The sequence below is a fragment of the Gopherus flavomarginatus genome, chromosome 5 (assembly GCF_025201925.1).
Source record: "Gopherus flavomarginatus isolate rGopFla2 chromosome 5, rGopFla2.mat.asm, whole genome shotgun sequence".
NCBI classification, from domain to species: Eukaryota; Metazoa; Chordata; order Testudines; family Testudinidae; genus Gopherus; species Gopherus flavomarginatus.
In genome coordinates this window covers 129,509,985-129,527,497 of record NC_066621.1, presented here as the reverse complement: position 1 = coordinate 129,527,497, position 17,513 = coordinate 129,509,985, and the positions used below count along the sequence as shown (strand labels likewise).

At 40.7% G+C, this 17,513-nt stretch overlaps 1 protein-coding gene across 2 annotated transcripts in view; it reads left to right on the top strand.

The window, feature by feature from the left end:
- Nucleotides 1-17,513, top strand: part of PPP4R3A (protein phosphatase 4 regulatory subunit 3A) — an 82,374-nt gene that overhangs the window by 34,826 nt on the left and 30,035 nt on the right. For both annotated transcript variants that reach the window (XM_050953243.1, XM_050953244.1), the window contains exons 3-4: nt 1,442-1,540; nt 4,321-4,938. In XM_050953243.1, the coding sequence (XP_050809200.1) occupies nt 1,442-1,540; nt 4,321-4,938 (717 nt within the window). The remainder of the gene's footprint in view (nt 1-1,441; nt 1,541-4,320; nt 4,939-17,513) is intronic.

Genomic DNA, 17,513 nt, shown 5'->3' with positions numbered 1-17,513 from the left:
CAGGTTTGTGCTTTGACAGAGAGAGGAAACATCTTTGTAGGATGCTCCATATAAAATCCCCTAGCCATGAGACACTTGTCCATTTCATTAGGTGACAGCAGCATCTTGTGCTGTCAATCTACTACCAAAGAATTTGCTCTGTAATCTGTCTTGCATGAGGATACATCATTCATTGCAGCTTTTTCCCTTTTGTATTTTGGAGGTGGCTTGCTAAATCTCTTCCTTCTGTCCGCCGCCTCTTCCCCAACCCTTCGGAAAAAGAAAAGGTAAACTGCCATTTGAAAGATAAACCCAGTGGTATATTTGAAGCTGTATAGCTGCTCTGGTAATGGCAAAAGGATATTATTTTCTTGATTGACTTGCTCACAGTGGAGCAGGATAGTAGTGCTGTGCTATTTGACTAGTTTTTTTTTTTTTTAGAGTGTTTGGGATTGTGTAATGGGTAGACAGAGACAAAATGAAGATTATTTTTCTGGCAAGTGCACTTTAAAATAAAAATGCTCACTTTCCCTTTATGGTTATTATCCATTTAAGGCTTGTTGAAGTAAACAAAAACCCAATTGACATATGAAATGTTTAATTATGTAAGTCTCTTGTAACTTCTCACTATGATAAATTTAAAATGAACTCTTTTAAAAATGAGAATAGTAAACTAAACAAGGTTACGCATAACGTAGCAAAGGTATTCTGTTCTATAGCATGCTTCAGATTTAAATGTTGAAATTGATCAGAAAAGAGTTTGATGTTTTTAATTTTTTATATATCCAATGAATGAGTGTTTATTTTTGCATTTGACTACAAAAGGGGTAAAATGTTATATCCTTTCAGATTTAAAATAAAGGCAGGGAGGGCGTACAGTTGAGTATAGTGGTAGAAAAAGACATTCATGCAGCCACTAAATTAGCTCCATGCTTATCAATAAATTTGAAACTATGACACTGCATCAGCATAGTGCTTTCTGCGGCATAACAGATCTGGAAGCTGACTGTGACCCTGATCCTGCACATGACATGCATATGTTTAATTTTATGCACTGTCATTAGTCCCATGAAAGTCAATTTATTTTAACTGGTGTATTGTACTTGTTAGCATGTTTTATTAGGGAGAGAAGGAGAATAATTACATCCTGAAGCTAAAGAACGATATTTACATTATTCAAATCTAATTTTTAGTTATGTAAAGTAAGATTAAAACAGTTTTCAGTATTCTTTGACTTTGTTTATTTTGGTTTGTATAAAATGTGACTATTTCAAGATCCTAGAAGCTTCAAACATAATTTTAAAATATGATAATTGAATAGGTATTGTTATACTGTCCTTTTGGTTTTTGGTTTCACATTTGCCTTGTTAAATTAACTGATAGATCACTCTTTAAACATTTTTAAAGCTTGTTATAGCTAAAATATAGCTCGCCTGAAAGATACTTCTTCATCTCTTTCAAGGACACTTTGATTGTGTGGTCTGAAGCTGAAAATTATGACTTGGCACTTAGCTTTCAAGAAAAAGCTGGATGTGATGAAATATGGGAAAAAATATGTCAGGTATGTTTGAAAAATAGATGATTTTCTGGATGTTGTAATGTTATGTCTTTGATTTTTAAGGTCTGTTTTTAGCAATGAGATTAAGCATACTACTTGTAAGTAAAAAATACAGAGGAGAAAATTACATATTTGGTAATTGAGAAACTGTTTTCCCCATAAAAGTCTGGTGCTAAGTTTAACAGTTATATTTGAAAGCTGTCCCCAAAACTGTGTTTAAAAGTATCTTTTTGAGATTCACCCACACTTTCCCTAAGGAAAGTTTGCATAAAGTACAAGTTTGTGAAACACGTTAGACAAACACGTCAGGAAAGTTCTAGTTTTACTTAGTTCTGCCTTGAGTGCAGGGGGCTAGAGTAGATGACTCTCAAGGTCCTTTCCAGTTGTACACTTCTATGATTCTATGAGGTTTTATAACAATGATTTCATTAGTTACTAATTACTTCATTTTTTTAAGGTGGGAGATACTTCAACATTAAAATGCATTTTGAAGCTGATTATAGAACCGTAGAATAGAGGTTGTATTTGTTTTTATCTACCTGTTGTCTTTTCCATTTTGTAGGTTTCTTAATGCTAGTCTGTTTTGTCTCCTAATTCCCTGTTCTTCATATACATTTTTCTTCTTATCTGTGCATTTCTCTTCCTTCTCTTTCATACCCTCCTGTTTGTTGCCTTTCTCCTGTAACAGAGAGAGGGGAACTTGGTTAATTTACTTGAGTGGATTGTTCTTCTGCATGTGTGTGATGGAGTCCCTGTGGTGACTGGCAGGGGTTGAAAGATTTATTTGACATCTTTTAGGTTGGGAGTCAGATCTGTACCTCTATATTCTCCCCCAAAAGTCCTGATCTTTTCAATTTAAAGCAGTTAAACTGTTCATTGTACACTGCATTTTATTTGTGACATGTCAATCAACTTTCTAGTTAATACAATTTTTAATGCATTTTACTAGGGCTGATTGAATAGCAGAAAATATATTCACTGCATGTATCTGCTGTATTCCACCAATGTTAATAGTATTTGACCAGCTATGTAGATGTTTGAATACCACCCAAAGGATTAATCAAATAAATTCATTGAATATTATTAATAATGTCTCATTTGCTTGATGTTACTTTTTCTGCTTCCTAGCTTCACTCCGTTCTTTTTCTTTTCTGTAATAAACCATGGTGTATGTCTGTCTGCTTCCCTTTTCTTTCCCTCTCTGCCCCTTATCTCTCCCACTGCCCCTTTATCTGTCTCTTCCTTTCTCTCCTCCTCTCTTCTCTTTGTTCTGTGTTTTCTCCTGTATATTTCGTCTTACTCCTTCTTCCACTTCTCCTGTCCAGAGATCAGTATGTCTTCATACATCTCTTTATACGCACATACATATCGTACTCATTTTCTATTTTAGCCTATTGCTCTTTCCTACCCATGAACCCACAATCGGAAATACTGCCAGAGGTTTAAAACTGTTAGCTAAAGTTTTAAAGATTCAAAAGATGGGATGGCACCCACTGTTCCTGGGGAATACCCAGGTGAAAAGCTAATCATCCCCAGCTTTGGGAAAATTGAATGTGCTAGTGTTTTTGCCAGGTTGTTTTCCTTGGACTGTGTTTTGAGGTCCCACCTTTTATATACACCTGTGGCTGGAGGGCATCCAAATTTGAAGCCTTGGGGTCTTTCTCGGCCTTCTTTGGCTGCTATAGGAATAGCGAAGTGTTCTCACTATTCTTCCATCCTCTTCCACAACCTTCTAGCTGCTGCAAGAATGAGGTGTTTATTGCTATATATCTCCACTAACCTCCTGGCTGCATCAGTGTCAACCTCTTCCATTCCCTTAGTTTTTTGGCAACTGCAGATATATTGAACAAAGGCAGAGTATTGGAAACAACCTTCATTTTTTGGGTCCTCTTTCTCAGTGAATAGCACCAGTGCTTGTCTCTGCTGATGTTCAGTTTTCCCAAACTGTAGCAGAACAAAACTTGACTTGATTCTAGTAATTTTCACTACCACCCACAGGTGTAAGAAATAGCAATAAACGCTGACAAGACTCTGGTCAGTTCATTCTGGTGTAGCTCTTGGAAAGCTCTGATCAGCAGCAGAGGTAGTTGAACAAGTTGTATATAGACTTAAGAAGATTGTGCTGCATCAGTTTAATATCTGTTTGTGTTAGAACCTTCTATTCAAAACCATAAGTATTCAAAAAAGTTTATTTGTAATTGAAAGTTTAGATTCTGCAGCTGATGTGTTGTTCACCTGGGAACACTTCTTATTCACCTTGGGCAAGGGGACCTTTCAGGCTCTAGTGACGAACACCAGAGAAGTGCTAATAATAATGTCTTCCTTTTTCCTGAAGTATTCAGAAAATTATGCTATTTCTATATGTCCAGTTTCCTGACATTAAAGTATGCAGCTTTATGCGAACTAATACAATTAAATATCTAGTCCAGAAAATTACTGTTTCAAAATCATATATTAATGAAGATGTACAGTGTCCTAGAGTGTGCCTTTTATGCCAGCATTCAAAAGCACATCAGAACCTGAACTGCACTGTATTTAAATGGCAAACTCTTATTCATGTATTTATTTTTGGCTCCAGGAAGTAGAATCATTGATATTCCAGATCATGCTTTTAATAAAAATACAATCAGAAGTCTTTCTACCATCAAGGAGTGTAATGTGGCTTTTGGCTTTTTTCCTTCACCCTCTGTCCCTTACCCGAAATGCACATTTTTAGAAATATTAAAAAAATGCTTGTAGAAATTTTAAAAAATTTATTTACAAAAAATGTCTCATTGTAATAGGTTCAAGGAAAAGATCCTTCAGTGGATATTACTCAGGACCTTGTAGATGAATCTGAGGAGGAACGTTTTGATGATATGTCATCACCAGGTCTAGAATTGCCATCTTGTGAATTAAATCGGCTAGAGGAAATTGCGGAACTTGTGGCATCTTCACTGCCTTCCCCATTGCGTCGTGAAAAACTCGCACTAGCACTGGAAAATGAGGGCTATATTAAAAAGCTCTTAGAAATTTTTCATGTGTGTGAGGACTTGGAGAACCTTGAAGGACTACACCACTTATATGAAATTATCAAGGGAATCTTCCTTCTGAACAGAACTGCACTTTTCGAAGTAATGTTTTCTGAGGAATGTATAATGGACATAATTGGATGCCTAGAATATGATCCTTCGTTATCGCCGTCACGGAAACACAGGGAATTTCTGACAAAAACAGCAAAATTTAAAGAGGTGATTCCTATATCTGATCCAGAGTTGAAGCAAAAAATTCATCAAACTTACAGAGTACAGTATATCCAAGATATGGTTCTACCCACTCCCTCAGTGTTTGAAGAAAATATGCTGTCAACACTTCACTCCTTCATCTTTTTTAATAAAGTGGAAATAGTTGGTATGTTACAGGTAAGTCGGAAGTTCTTACTTTGTAACATGGAAAGTTGACTTGAAACTGGCTTTCAGCATCTTAAGATTTTTTATATATATATATATATATATATATATATATATATATATATATATATATATATATATATATATAAAATATGTGTGTGTGTGTGTATATGTAAAAGATTAACAGAGTTTGGAAGACTGAGCTATAAAGTTCATATTCTGCAATTAAAATGTGAACTTTAGACTTATTACTGTAGAACTTATAATGTAAATGTAACAAACTGCATTAATAGCTAATTGAGCACAGTTGAATTGAAGTTATCAAGGTGTACTGAGTATTCTTACCCAGTTGTTAAGCCTTTACTTGTTAAGACTCCAGCCTCTGTAACTAAGAATGAATCTGCCCTAAATCTTTTCACCTAAAATTCACATATATGATTTTATGCCAGGGTAGAATTTTTCTGAAGGTTGAGGCAGCTCAGAAAAGTTGTGTGGAAGATACAAATTTTTAAAAAATAGTGGTGACTTAGTTTCTTAAACATGTTCCTAATTATTTTGGCTCATAATTGCAAAATAGTTTTGCCAAGAAACTACCTATCTGTTCTAATGTGTGTCTTGTTTTGAATTTGTGCATTTGTTGAAAAGCTTTAATGGAGAAATTTAGATATTAAAAACAAGTTATGCATGGTGGTCTTACCCACATACATTGCTTAGGTATTCACACCAAACTCTATGAACTGGGCAGAAGTAAGTATCAACTTTTGTGTAGCACAGTGAGCGCTATAAGGTTTTCATCAGAGCCAGATAGCATTGGTAAGGCACACAGATGTATATTTTATTAATATGCAGTCAGTGGATGCTAGCTTCTTAAACCAAACAAAAGCAAGAAGGATGGAGATAATGATTGTGTTTTCCTGGTAACTATGTAGTCTGAAGAAGTGAGCACAGTGCTCAATGTTTCTGCAGACTTGCTATGACCGGGGTCCTAGTGGGGGCCAGCTATGGTCACTCAATTAGGATGAACTGCAAAAAATGGGGCAACCAAACCCCAAAAAGCTGGTGTATTGGAATGTCCAAGATTTACCAAGCCAGCATAAAACAGCTTCTTTATTACCTTACTGGTTACTCAGAAGTCCAGACAACAACTTCCCTTAAAGTGATCCAGCCTCAAGCCTGCATCCAGGTACCCACATCAAATAAGATGAAAATTTCTGTAAATCTTATTTCATCATATAAAAGAAAAAGTTTTACCAATCCCAAAGGATCAGACACATTACTTCTCAGGTTAATGAATATTTCAGATCTTACCCAAATACACGCTACAGCAATTCTTATTAACTAAACTAAAATTTATTTTAAAAAAGAGAGAGAGTGGTTAAAAGATCAATGTACATTCAGACATGAGTTCAATTAATTTAGGTGCAGATTTGTAGCAGAGATGGTGAGCTTTGTAGATGCAAAGAGTTCTTTCAGAAATAGTTAATAGTTTATAGTCCAATGTCCAAATATCATATTCAGGGCGTACCGGCATAACTGGGACCTCAGTCTTGTAAGTCAAACTTCCCCTGATGAATCCCTAAGCAGATCTGAGATGACAGATTCAGGATCCAAGGATCTTTTGTACAATTTCCTGTCTTTTGACAAGTTGAAGTACAAAAGGTAATTAGGATGACTTTGAAGGAGGTCCATAACCAGTACTTAGCTATACGAATTAACATAAGGATATTTGCTTGTTCCTCCATCATTCACAGTACATTTCAAAGAGAGACGAAAACCAAGATATCGTGTTTTTACAATTTATTTAAATACTAGGATCTTCTTTTGACCTCTGAATTGTCAGAATACAGCACAGACAGGGACTGTTGATCACATTGTCGACCCTACTCATATGTATGTAATTACACAAAAACAAACATCATCTCCCCACGTGTCTTTTGAGGGTTATTTATTTTGCAGGATATCTAACCCTTTCTAGCAATGCATCACACTTGCCTTAACATTTTAAGCTTAGTTTATTTAGATGAGCCTCAAAACACCCTGTTGAATATTGTTATCCCCATAACAGATGGGGAAAACTGTGGCTGAAAGATTAAAATTATTTGCCCATAGTTACATGGGCAAGTCAATCCCAGCTCTCTTGATTTCCAGTCGATCTAACTCACTAGACTACTATGCTCCCCAACTGAATCACTTGATCTTTGAATGTGTTTTCCTGTAGAATGGGGAGAATGCACATATGGCCTAAATTTTCAAAAGTTGACTAATAACCTTGGGTGGCCAGCAAGCACTTTAAAGGCCTGATCTTCAGAAAGTGCTCAGCACCCACCCTTTGAAACATGCTCAGTTAGTGCCTTATGTTAGGCATCCAGGCTCATAAGTCACTTTTGAAAATCTTGGCCTCTTTGTCCACCTCACAGATCCTTACCCTCCCCTACCGATTTACCATCTTATTACAAAACTGGAACACTGTTTGCTGATGGTGTCATTTACTGACCCAACAAACATCAACCACTGATTCCAAGCTACGTGAATTGGATAAGCTTTGGAGAGGAAATTTGGGGAAGAGGAGTTAGTACTGCAACAGTCTCAAGCAGCAAGTCATGCATCACATGTGCAGCTGTCAGAAAGAGGAGTAGTATCTGTTGTACAGGATGAAGAAGTTGATAGAATAATAGCAGACCAGTTTCTTCTCTACTGTTGGTTTTTGGTTTTAGCCAGTGGTGATAGTGTATTGCATGTGGACTATAGTTGAGGAACTTGTATGCAAGGGGTACAGTGAGGCTGGAGACTTTTGGTTCTGACATTGACTTGCTATATGACCTTCTATAAGTCACTTAAACCACTCCCTACTTCTGTTTCTGTTGTCTGTAAATGAGAATAATGCCTATCAACCTCACAGTGGAGCTGTGAGGATTAATGATTTACTTTAAACCTAAAAACTTGTGTCATATTAATTGGCCTCTGCAGCTTTGAAAAGCAGAAAGCAGCACTACACAGAGCAGAATAAACATCTTTAACTGTATCCTAGCTTTTCTGACTTCACAAAGTACCAAGAGAGAGGGAAAATTCTCAGGTATATAAATTGGGAAGGATTAGAAAATGGTATATGTTTGGCAGAAACATCTCATTCTGCTTCTTTCTGGAGAAAATAAAAGAAGGAAAGCAGAATAGTAATGAATGTTTTACACTGTGCTAGAGGGAATGGTTTATTGGTATATTTTTAAAAAGCTTGAAAAATGTACGAAACATTACTAGCCCAAAGTTTAAACCTAGTAACCTGGCCGAAATACAGCTGTGCCTCAAGACATGCCCCTCCCAAACTGCGTTATCTGAGATTGTAAAGCAACAAAAGGCTTTTGAACAGTTAAACTTATCAGGGTAGCAGTTTACCCCCAATAAATTAATTTATGCTGCCCTTTCCTCTTCTTCCCAGGCATAGTAAATATTACGGTTTGGCACAGTGTTCTTTCTTAATTTATTTTTTCTTTGTGTGAGATCAAAGACTCCGAGATGAAATTTTAAAACCAAGCTGTCTTTTCACTCTCATCTCTTGTATCTCCTCTATAGATCAATTTACATCTTTATTGATTGACTCTCATTCATTCCACTGCTCCACACTCTTTCTTGCTTCCCTTCCCTACTCTGGGAGAGGAGAAGAGGCAGTGGTGGAGCTAAATATGAGGTATAGTTTATAGTGGAGATAAATATGGGATCTGGCTTGAATGAAGGAAAATATTCTTATTCACTAGCCACTTGGAGCAGCTGTAGGATAGATGGGAGAGGGCTGCTCTTCCATCTATCCTACAACTGCTCCAAGTGGCCGGTGAATAGGAATATTTAAAGCCCTCCTTCCCAGCACAGCTGCTGTGGCTTATAGTCTGAAGGCTAGCCTTTCTTCTCCCTTTCTCTTTCATTCTCTCTGTAAAATAAGTGACTACCTTAGCTCAAGTTTAAAAAACATACATGAATATAGTCTCTCCCACTTGAATTTCTCTTCCACTAATGTACCCCCCTCCTTTCTTTTCTAACCTGATTTTTATAAGGGAACGTACTTCCTCAGGTTGCTCACCTCTGGGATTCTTGACTCTTTCTGTCCCATCCAGTTAAAGTAGCAGTGGTGCTTAGACTGCTATTCTCCTTTCCTCTTCTCCTGAGAGAGAACATACAGCTCCATGGTTCCACTCACCAGGCAAAATTACTGCTCAGCCTGGGTGAGTAAGTTTAGTATGCCTTATAAAAATCAGGTTAGAAATATTTACCTGGAGATACAGTCTGGTTAGGGTTGCATTAGCAAGGTTAAAATAAATGAGTTCCTTGAAGTTTACTTGGAATTTTTTTAGACAGGACTTTAAAACTGAAGTTCTGTCTGCTCTATGTGAATATAGTGCCCATTCTATTTTTTGTTAGAATAAAGGCTTGTCACAATGTAACTGAACAAAATGTTCCTTTCTGACTATTGTTAATCCTATGTATTAGTTGGTGGTTGCTGTCCACTGTAGAAGCCATTGTAGTTAGTGGAGTGCCTGGTTCTCTCTCTCCTTTCCATCTCACCACTTCCTGCTGGAGACTGGTGCTGCTGGGGACTGGGGTCTTTATAAGCTACCTTTTAACTGAAGAGACCCCTGGACTTGATGTTTGGAGTGCTTCACAATAGTCCAGTGGGAGCCAAGGATGAGGGATGCTGTGTGTGTGGCTGTCTTCTGTGGACCATGCTAGTGCATGTGGTGGTGATACTGCTGCTGTTGATTGTAGGTCAGCCTTGGACAACTCTGGGCCCAATGAAGGTGGGCTATACAGGAACAAAATGGTTCTGCTTTAAGTTTAAATCAGGAGTGGGCAAACTACGGCTTATGGACTGGATTCGGCCTGTAGAATTGGCACCCCTGTGGCGCTGTGGGCCCCATGCCGCCGCTGGAAGCGGCTGGCACCACATCACTGTGGCCCCTGGGGGGAGAGGGGACAGAGGGCTCCATGCACTGCCCTCGCCTGCAAGTAACCTCCCCCCTCCTGCAGCTCCCATTGGCCAGGAATGGGAAACTGTGGCCAATGGGAGCTTCAGGGGAGGGCAGTGTGCAGAGCCCTCTGCCTCTCCCCCGCCAAAAGGCCGCAGAGACATGGTGCTGGCCACTTCCGGGAGCAGCGTGAGGCCAGGGCGGGCAGGGAGCCTGGCTTAGCCCTACTATATGCTGCTTTCATCCCAGAGCTGCTCCAGGTAAGCGGCGCCAGGCTGGAACCCACACCCCGAACACTTCCTGCACTCTGCACCGCAACCCCCTGCCCTGAGCCCCTTGCTGCACCTCTCCTGCACCCCAGCCTCCTTCCCGGAGCCCCCTTCTGCACTCCGCACCCCCTCCTGTACCGTAACCCCCTTCCCTGATTCCCCTCATATACCCTGCCCTGAGGCCCTTTCTGCACACCGCACCCCCTCCTACACACCGCAGTTCCTCCTGCACCCCAGTCCCCTGCCCCAGCCCTACATTCATGGCCCTGCATACAATTTTCCCACCCAGATGTGGCCTTCGGACCAAAAAGTTTGCCCACCCCTGGTTTAAATACATGAAGTTATTTAGAATGTAAGGCATTATACACTCCATGCACAACATCTGTGCCTCTTCTCTTGCCACCTGTGCCTTTCTTCCCTGACATAACCCTGCCATTCGCATGAGATTAGGACTGACTGAGATGAGGAGCCTGGAGTGGGTGGGAAGAGACAAGACTGGGCCCGGCTGGAGTGGGCAGAGGTAGAAGGGAATAAGGCTTAGGGGGAACAGGAGCCCAAGAGTCCACTAGAGCAGTGGTTGTCAAAATTTTTTTTTCTCATGACCCAGTTGAAGAAAATTGTTGATGCCCATGACTCAGTGGAGCTGCGGATGAGGGCTTTGGGATGTGGGAGAGGCTCAGGGGTGAGGGCTGTGGAGTGGGGCCAGAAATGAGGATTCAGGGTGTGGGAGGGGGCTCTGGGCTGGGGCAGGGGGTTGGGTTGCAGGAGGGGTTCGGGCTGGGGGTGCAGGCTCTGGGGTGGGCCTGGGGATGAGGGGTTTGAGGTGCAGGAGGGGGCTTCGGGTTTGCGGCAGGTTCAGGGCTGGGGTAGGAAGTTGGGGTGCAGGAGAGGCTATGGGCTGAGGATGCAGGCTCAGGGGTGGGGCCGTGGAGGAGGGGTTTGGGTGCAGGAAGGGACTCAGGGCTGGGGCAGGGGATTGAGGCATGGGGTTGGGGTGCAGGCTTACCTTGGATGGCTCCTGGTCAGTGGCAGAGCGGGGGTACTAAGGCTGGCTTGTTGCCTGTCCTGGCACTGTGGACCATGCTGCGTCCCAGAAGCAGCCAGCAGCGCAGCAGGTCTGGCTCCTAGGCAGAGGCGTGCAAGCGGCTCCACACAGCTCTCACCCACAGGCACTATCCCTCTTTCCTTCAGCTCACATTGGCCAGTTCCCAGCCAATGGGAGTGTGGAACCGGTGCTCAGGTTGTGGGCAGCGCATGGAGGCCCATGGATCCCACCTAGGAGCCAGACCTGCTGTTGGCTGCTTCCGGAGCGCAGCATGGTGACAGAACAGGTAGCAACTAGCCTTAGCTGGGAGGCACCGCCGATGGGACTTCTAACAGCCCAGAGCCACTGCGACCAAATACCTTACATTACATGACCCAGTACTGGGTCACGACCTGCAGTTTAGAAACCACTGGACAGTGCATGCTACCTCACAGAATATGGAATGGAACCCTAGATTCTTGAGTCTTGGTATTCCTCTGCTGTCAGAAAATATTTGTGGAACCAAGTGGCAAATTATGTCTCATCCCCCTCTAGTGGCTGGTCTATACAGAGAATGATAACTTACTGCTACTGTCAATTACTCCATTAGCTCATGTGGTCCTGCAGATGACCTGTGTCAGTATCAGTATTATGCAGCCAGATAAAATTTTGTGTTTTTTCAGTTTTTCTTTTTTAAAAACCTTAGACATTGTGCGCATAAAAATATTAGGGCTCTCAGACAATTTTAAAAAATAATCGGGAGATAAAAAAAAAGTTGCAGTTAATCACAGTTTTAATCGGATTATTAATAATAGAATACCAATTTAAATGTATTATAAATATTTTGCATGTATTTCTACATTTTCAAAGTATATTGATTTCAATTACAATACAATACAAAGTGTACAGTGCTTACTTTATTTTTATTACAAATATTTGCACTGTAAAAAGTTGAATAGTATTTTTTCATTTCGCTTCATACAAGTAATGTTGTGCAGTCTCTTTATTGTGAAAGTGCTACTTACAAATGTAGGATTATTTTTTACATCACTGCACTCAAAAACAAAACAATGTAAAACTTTAGAGCCAAAAGTCCACGGAGTCCTCTTTTTTTGTTCAGCTAGTTGACAAGACAAACAAGGTTGTTTACATTTACAAGTGATAATGCTGCCCACTTCTTATTTACAATGTTACCTGAAGGTGAGAACAAGCATTTGCATTGCACTGTTGTAATATAAAGTGAGGACTGTACACTTTGTATTGTGTTGTAATATAAATTAATATATTCTGAAAATAAGAAAAATGTCCAAATATTAATAAATGGAAATTGGTATTCTATTATTATTTAACAGTGCAATTAAAACTGATCGATAGCAACTTTTTAAAATCTAGTTAATTTGTTTTGTGTTAATCTGTTGATTTAACGGTGATTGACAGCCCTAATTGCAAAGTCAAGCGCTCAAAAGTGAAAAAAAACCAGAATTAAGATTGCCCCCCCTGTGCAAATACATTATAATACAGTATTTATTTACATGATGAGGCCTCAGCTGATGAAAAATGTGGACAGATTGGAGAGAGTCTATAGGAGAGCAACAAAAATAGTAAAAGGTTTAGAAACTCTTACCTAGGATGAAAGATTATAAAAGCTGGTCACATTTAGTCTTCAGAAAAGACGACTGAGGGGGACTTGATAACACTCTTCAAATATGTTAAAGGCTGATAAAAAGAGGACTGTGATCAATTATTCTCTATGTCCACTGAAGAGGTAATGGGTTTAATCTGAAGCAAAGGAGATGTAGGTCAGATAATAAGAAAAACTTGCTAACTATAAGGGTAGTTAAATGGGGAATAGGCTTCCAAGGAAGGTTGTGGAATCACCATCACTGGAGGGGTTTTTTAAGAATAGATTAGATAAACACCCATGAAGAGTTTACTTCATCATGCATCAGCAGAGGAGGCTGGACTTGTTGACTTCTTGAGGTCCCTTCCAGCCCTGCATTTCTATGATTCTGTAGTATTTTGTTCCACAGGACCCTGCTTTCAATGAATTGGATAGATCTGTGTGTAGTGAAAGAGGCTGTAGTCTGTAGGACTGCTTCCTCATTTGTTGCACAAATTGGAAGGTGTGTAGTGAATAAGGTAGGGTGTTAGCAAGTCTGTGGCAGAAAGAGATGTGATTTTGGGCAAGTCATTCAAACCAAACTTTTTTTTTTTTTAAACAGGTGAGCATTAGTTGTATTCTTTGTTTTCTGGATGGTTTAGCTGGGGTCTGATGTGCAAAATTGCTTAGCACTCACAACTGAAGCTGAAGTCAATGTGCTTTGAACATAAGTCATATAAAGCTAAGTACTCTCAAAAATAGATTGTTGGGGTGTCAAACTGAACTCTGAAAATTAGTGGACCCTTTTGACTTTTATCTCTCTGTTCTTCAGTTTCCCCATCTGTAAAACTCTGATAACGTCACCTCATCTCATTGGTGTGAGAATAAATTCATTCATGCTTGTGAAGCAGTCTGCTACTACTGTGATGAATGCCATTATAAATGGATACATCTATTTTTGTAGTGCACCTTCAAGCCAACTGTGGCTCTGCTGAGGCATGACTCAGTTTCTCTTTAAATCAAGCTCCCTTTTAATAAAAAGTCCACATAGGCCAGATGTTGCAAACATTCGTCCTTTTGGGGTCCAATTTGGTACATCCAGTGCAAAGTCTTTCAAAAAAAAATTTAGACCTTCAAAGACTTCATCCCAGTTTCAGCTGAACCCATCCCCCCTTCTCTAAGGGCCTGTTGTCTCTGTAACAATTAGTTCTTCCACCCCAATCCCAAATTGGGTGCAGCCCCTCCTCACTGAGGGCCTGTCTTCCTGCTCTCCAAGCACCTCTTGCTTAAAGTTTGGTCTTCTCCACAGGCCTTTCTGGTTGCTGCCTTTCCCCTGTTGACTCAGGGCCATGCAGAAACATCCTTTCTCCCTCCAGTGTCTGCAAGCATCCCTCAGCACCTGCAGCTGACTCCCCTTTTATAAGGCCCAGGTGCCTTCCTTATAACCAGTTGGGCATCAGCTAATCTGTTCAGGTACACTGGACCCTGCTCTCTTTCTTGAAGGGAGCAGTCATCCTGTCACAGCCATAAAAAAGCCACTGAGGAAATTAATACTGTCTTCCAAGCAGGGTTTGAATGGTTTGCCTGGGACCACAAGCTGAACAATGAGAATAAAACAACATATTAAACAGCAGCTCAATCAGTGAGTATAGTGAATCCTGGGCACTGAATGAGGCAGGTATTCTGTGGAAAATATGGTATGTGATCATGTAATTAATGACCATATCATATGTGCAAGGGAGCTGGATTAAGGTTGCATGGGCAACTTTAATTATGGTATTTCCTTCCTCACTTTTGAGTACTTGACTTTGCAACCTTAACACTCTTTTAACATAGTTTTCTGCATGTGTGTTTATACGTATAAATATACAAAAATTATGCAGTTCTAGTTTTTTTAGTGTAAGAAGATGCCAACAGCGTAGAAAGGGTACTTGTTGAATTGTGTACATATTTTATAAACATATTTTTAAAAAAAACCACGCGTGTGTGTAAGTAAAAATAGATTTGGTACTCTTTATTGAGAGAAAAAATTGATGCAATATTTATTTATATTTATGTAACCATAAGTCTCAAACTGGTCCTGAGCAACCAGGCACCCCCATTATATAAGTAAAGTGACAAAAGAGGCTGTTTTTTTTGTCATCTCCATGTTTCAATCCACAATCTTGTATTTCTTTCCAAATAAATTTTGACAGCTATGCAAAAATTGTCCCATTATGCCAGCCCAGAGAGTGGGTAGTTGGACTGTGCCATTGTAGAAAGTAGTTATAAGACTACCTTTCTTCATTATGGGCCTGCATAGAGGAATATTGGTAGAAACAAGATGAACAGGTAAGGTATTAGCACAGGGGTAGGCAACCTATGGCACGCGTGCCAAAGGCTGCACACGAGCTGATTTTCAGTAGCACTCACACTCCCCGGGTCCTGGCCACCGGGTCCAGGGGACTCTACATTTTAATTTAATTTTAAAAGAAGTTTCTTAAAAATTTTAAAAACCTTATTTACTTTACATACAACAATAGTTTAGTGTTATATTATAGACTTATAGAAAGAGATCTTCTAAAAATGTTCATGTATTACCAGCACGCAAAACCTTAAAGTAAAGTAAGTAAATGAAGACTCGGCACAGCACTTCTGAAAGGTTGCCGACCCCTGTATTAGTATTTGAATGGCTGCAAAATTTGCCAAGATAATAATACAGGACTGGTGGCATGATGGGACCTTGGCTGTACAGTAACTCCACACTTAACATCCTCTCGCTTAACATTGTTTTGATCTTCTGTCCCTGCTCAATTACAGAACATGCTCCATTTAAAGTTGTGCAATGCTTCACTATAATGTCGCTTGGCTGCCTGCTTTGTCCACAGCTGGCAGCTCCCCTTCTACACCCCCTCCACACACACATAGCGCCTCCCGCCTGCCGGCAGACCCCACAGATCACCGTCTTCCCCCATCTCCTGCCCGTGGCAATCAGCTGGCTTGCGGCATTCAGGAGGGAGGGGGGAGGAGTGAGGACTTGGCACGCAGGCTCCCCCTTCTTCCCCTGCCTCCAGAATGCTGCAAACCAGCTGATTGCCACGAGTAGGAGGGAGGGGGGAGCCTGCGCGCCGAGTCCTCGCTCCTCCTCTCTCTCTCCTGCCCCCTGAACAGTGCAAGTCAGCTGATTGCCCCGGGCTGGAGGGAGGAGCGAGGACGTGGCGCACCTCCCCCCTCCTTCACCAGCTGATTGCCATGAGCAGGAGGCAGGAGGGGGGAGGAGCAAGGACATGTTATGCGGAATAAAGAGGTGGGGAAGAAGAGGCAGGTTAAGGGTGGGGGCTTGAGGGAAGGGGTGGAGTGGATGGGCTGAGGACTGAGCTTCCCCTGCCCCTGGTGCCTGCAGGGAAGGGGAAGCTGCCGCTGCTGCTGCACAACATGCTTCTCCTAGTCTACAGCACCTTCAGCCTCCTTGTCTGCCTCATTGTCTCCAGTGCCAGTGCGCTGTGCCTGTGTGGGGTAAGGAGGGGGCACCTCCCAACTATAGTATTGTACTGTATGGCAAAAATAAATTTCCCTGGAACCTAACCCCTCTATTTACATTCATTCTTTATGGGGAAATTGGATTCACTTAACATTGTGTCACTTAGTCACATTTTTCAGGAACATAACTACAATCTTAAGTGAGGCGTTATCGTATTATTTATGCGTTGATACAACAATATTATTTGGCAGTTATGTAGTGTAGTGGGGCAATGCCAGCCCCATGCACGGGGAGGGGTGGGGGCAGAGCAGGGTTCCAGCATGCGGGGAACAGTCAGGGCTCGGGTGAGCAGGGACACCAGTCTCATGCGGTGGGTAGGCAGGACTACATCTATGATTGGAGGATTAGATTTTTATCAGTAAGTGTTGGTTTCACCATACAAACTGATGAAAAAATATTTCTGTAGATGATGACCAAAATGTACAGATACACAAAGTAAGAAGAATGCTCCTTGGATTTAAGGCTATTTACTTTGTGTATTTTGACAAATTGTCAAAACACAATTTGTCAATGGCTGTAAAACTTACTTTTTGAATCTCAGTATCGACTGTCATTACATAATTACCAGACTCGCCTGTAACTTCTCACAATCAAGAAAATTAGAATCAATAAAAATAAATCTTAAAACCCATAATTTTGCACAACTGTAAGAGAGCCATTCAGCACATAATTTAATTTAAATTCATTCTGTTTTTTTTTTTTCCCTCATTTTCTTTTTCATCCCCTCCTAACTGCCAACACAACTTGGTGTGCCAGCATGCCCTATTCTAGTGATACTACAACTACCAAAAAAACCCTGACTGGAACCTGGAGCTGACTAATTTTGAGAATGGGGGGAAGACAGGTAAGTGATGTTTCTTACTTTGTGACGCTCTTTTGCAACTAAAAACATTATTTTATACATTTCTTCTCACATTGGAGGCCATCAGTCCTGTCCCTCTGTATTAAAATTTAAAAAATAAAACTTGCAAAACTGCGCCATAGAGTGAGTAAACACCATTTACTTGACCCCTATTATTGGCTGGTTCTGTGTGCCAGCAAGCTCCTCTGATGTTCATAATGTTGCCTGAACAAAGCATGCTGTTGGGCTCACTTGGAGTCTATGATTTGTGTTTTCTAGGGATCTGCAGAATTTAGTAAGAGGAGGAGGAGCAGATAGTTTAAAATAATGTATGTACTTATTGCTGTCTTGGCCCTTGCTACACCTCTACCCCGATATAAC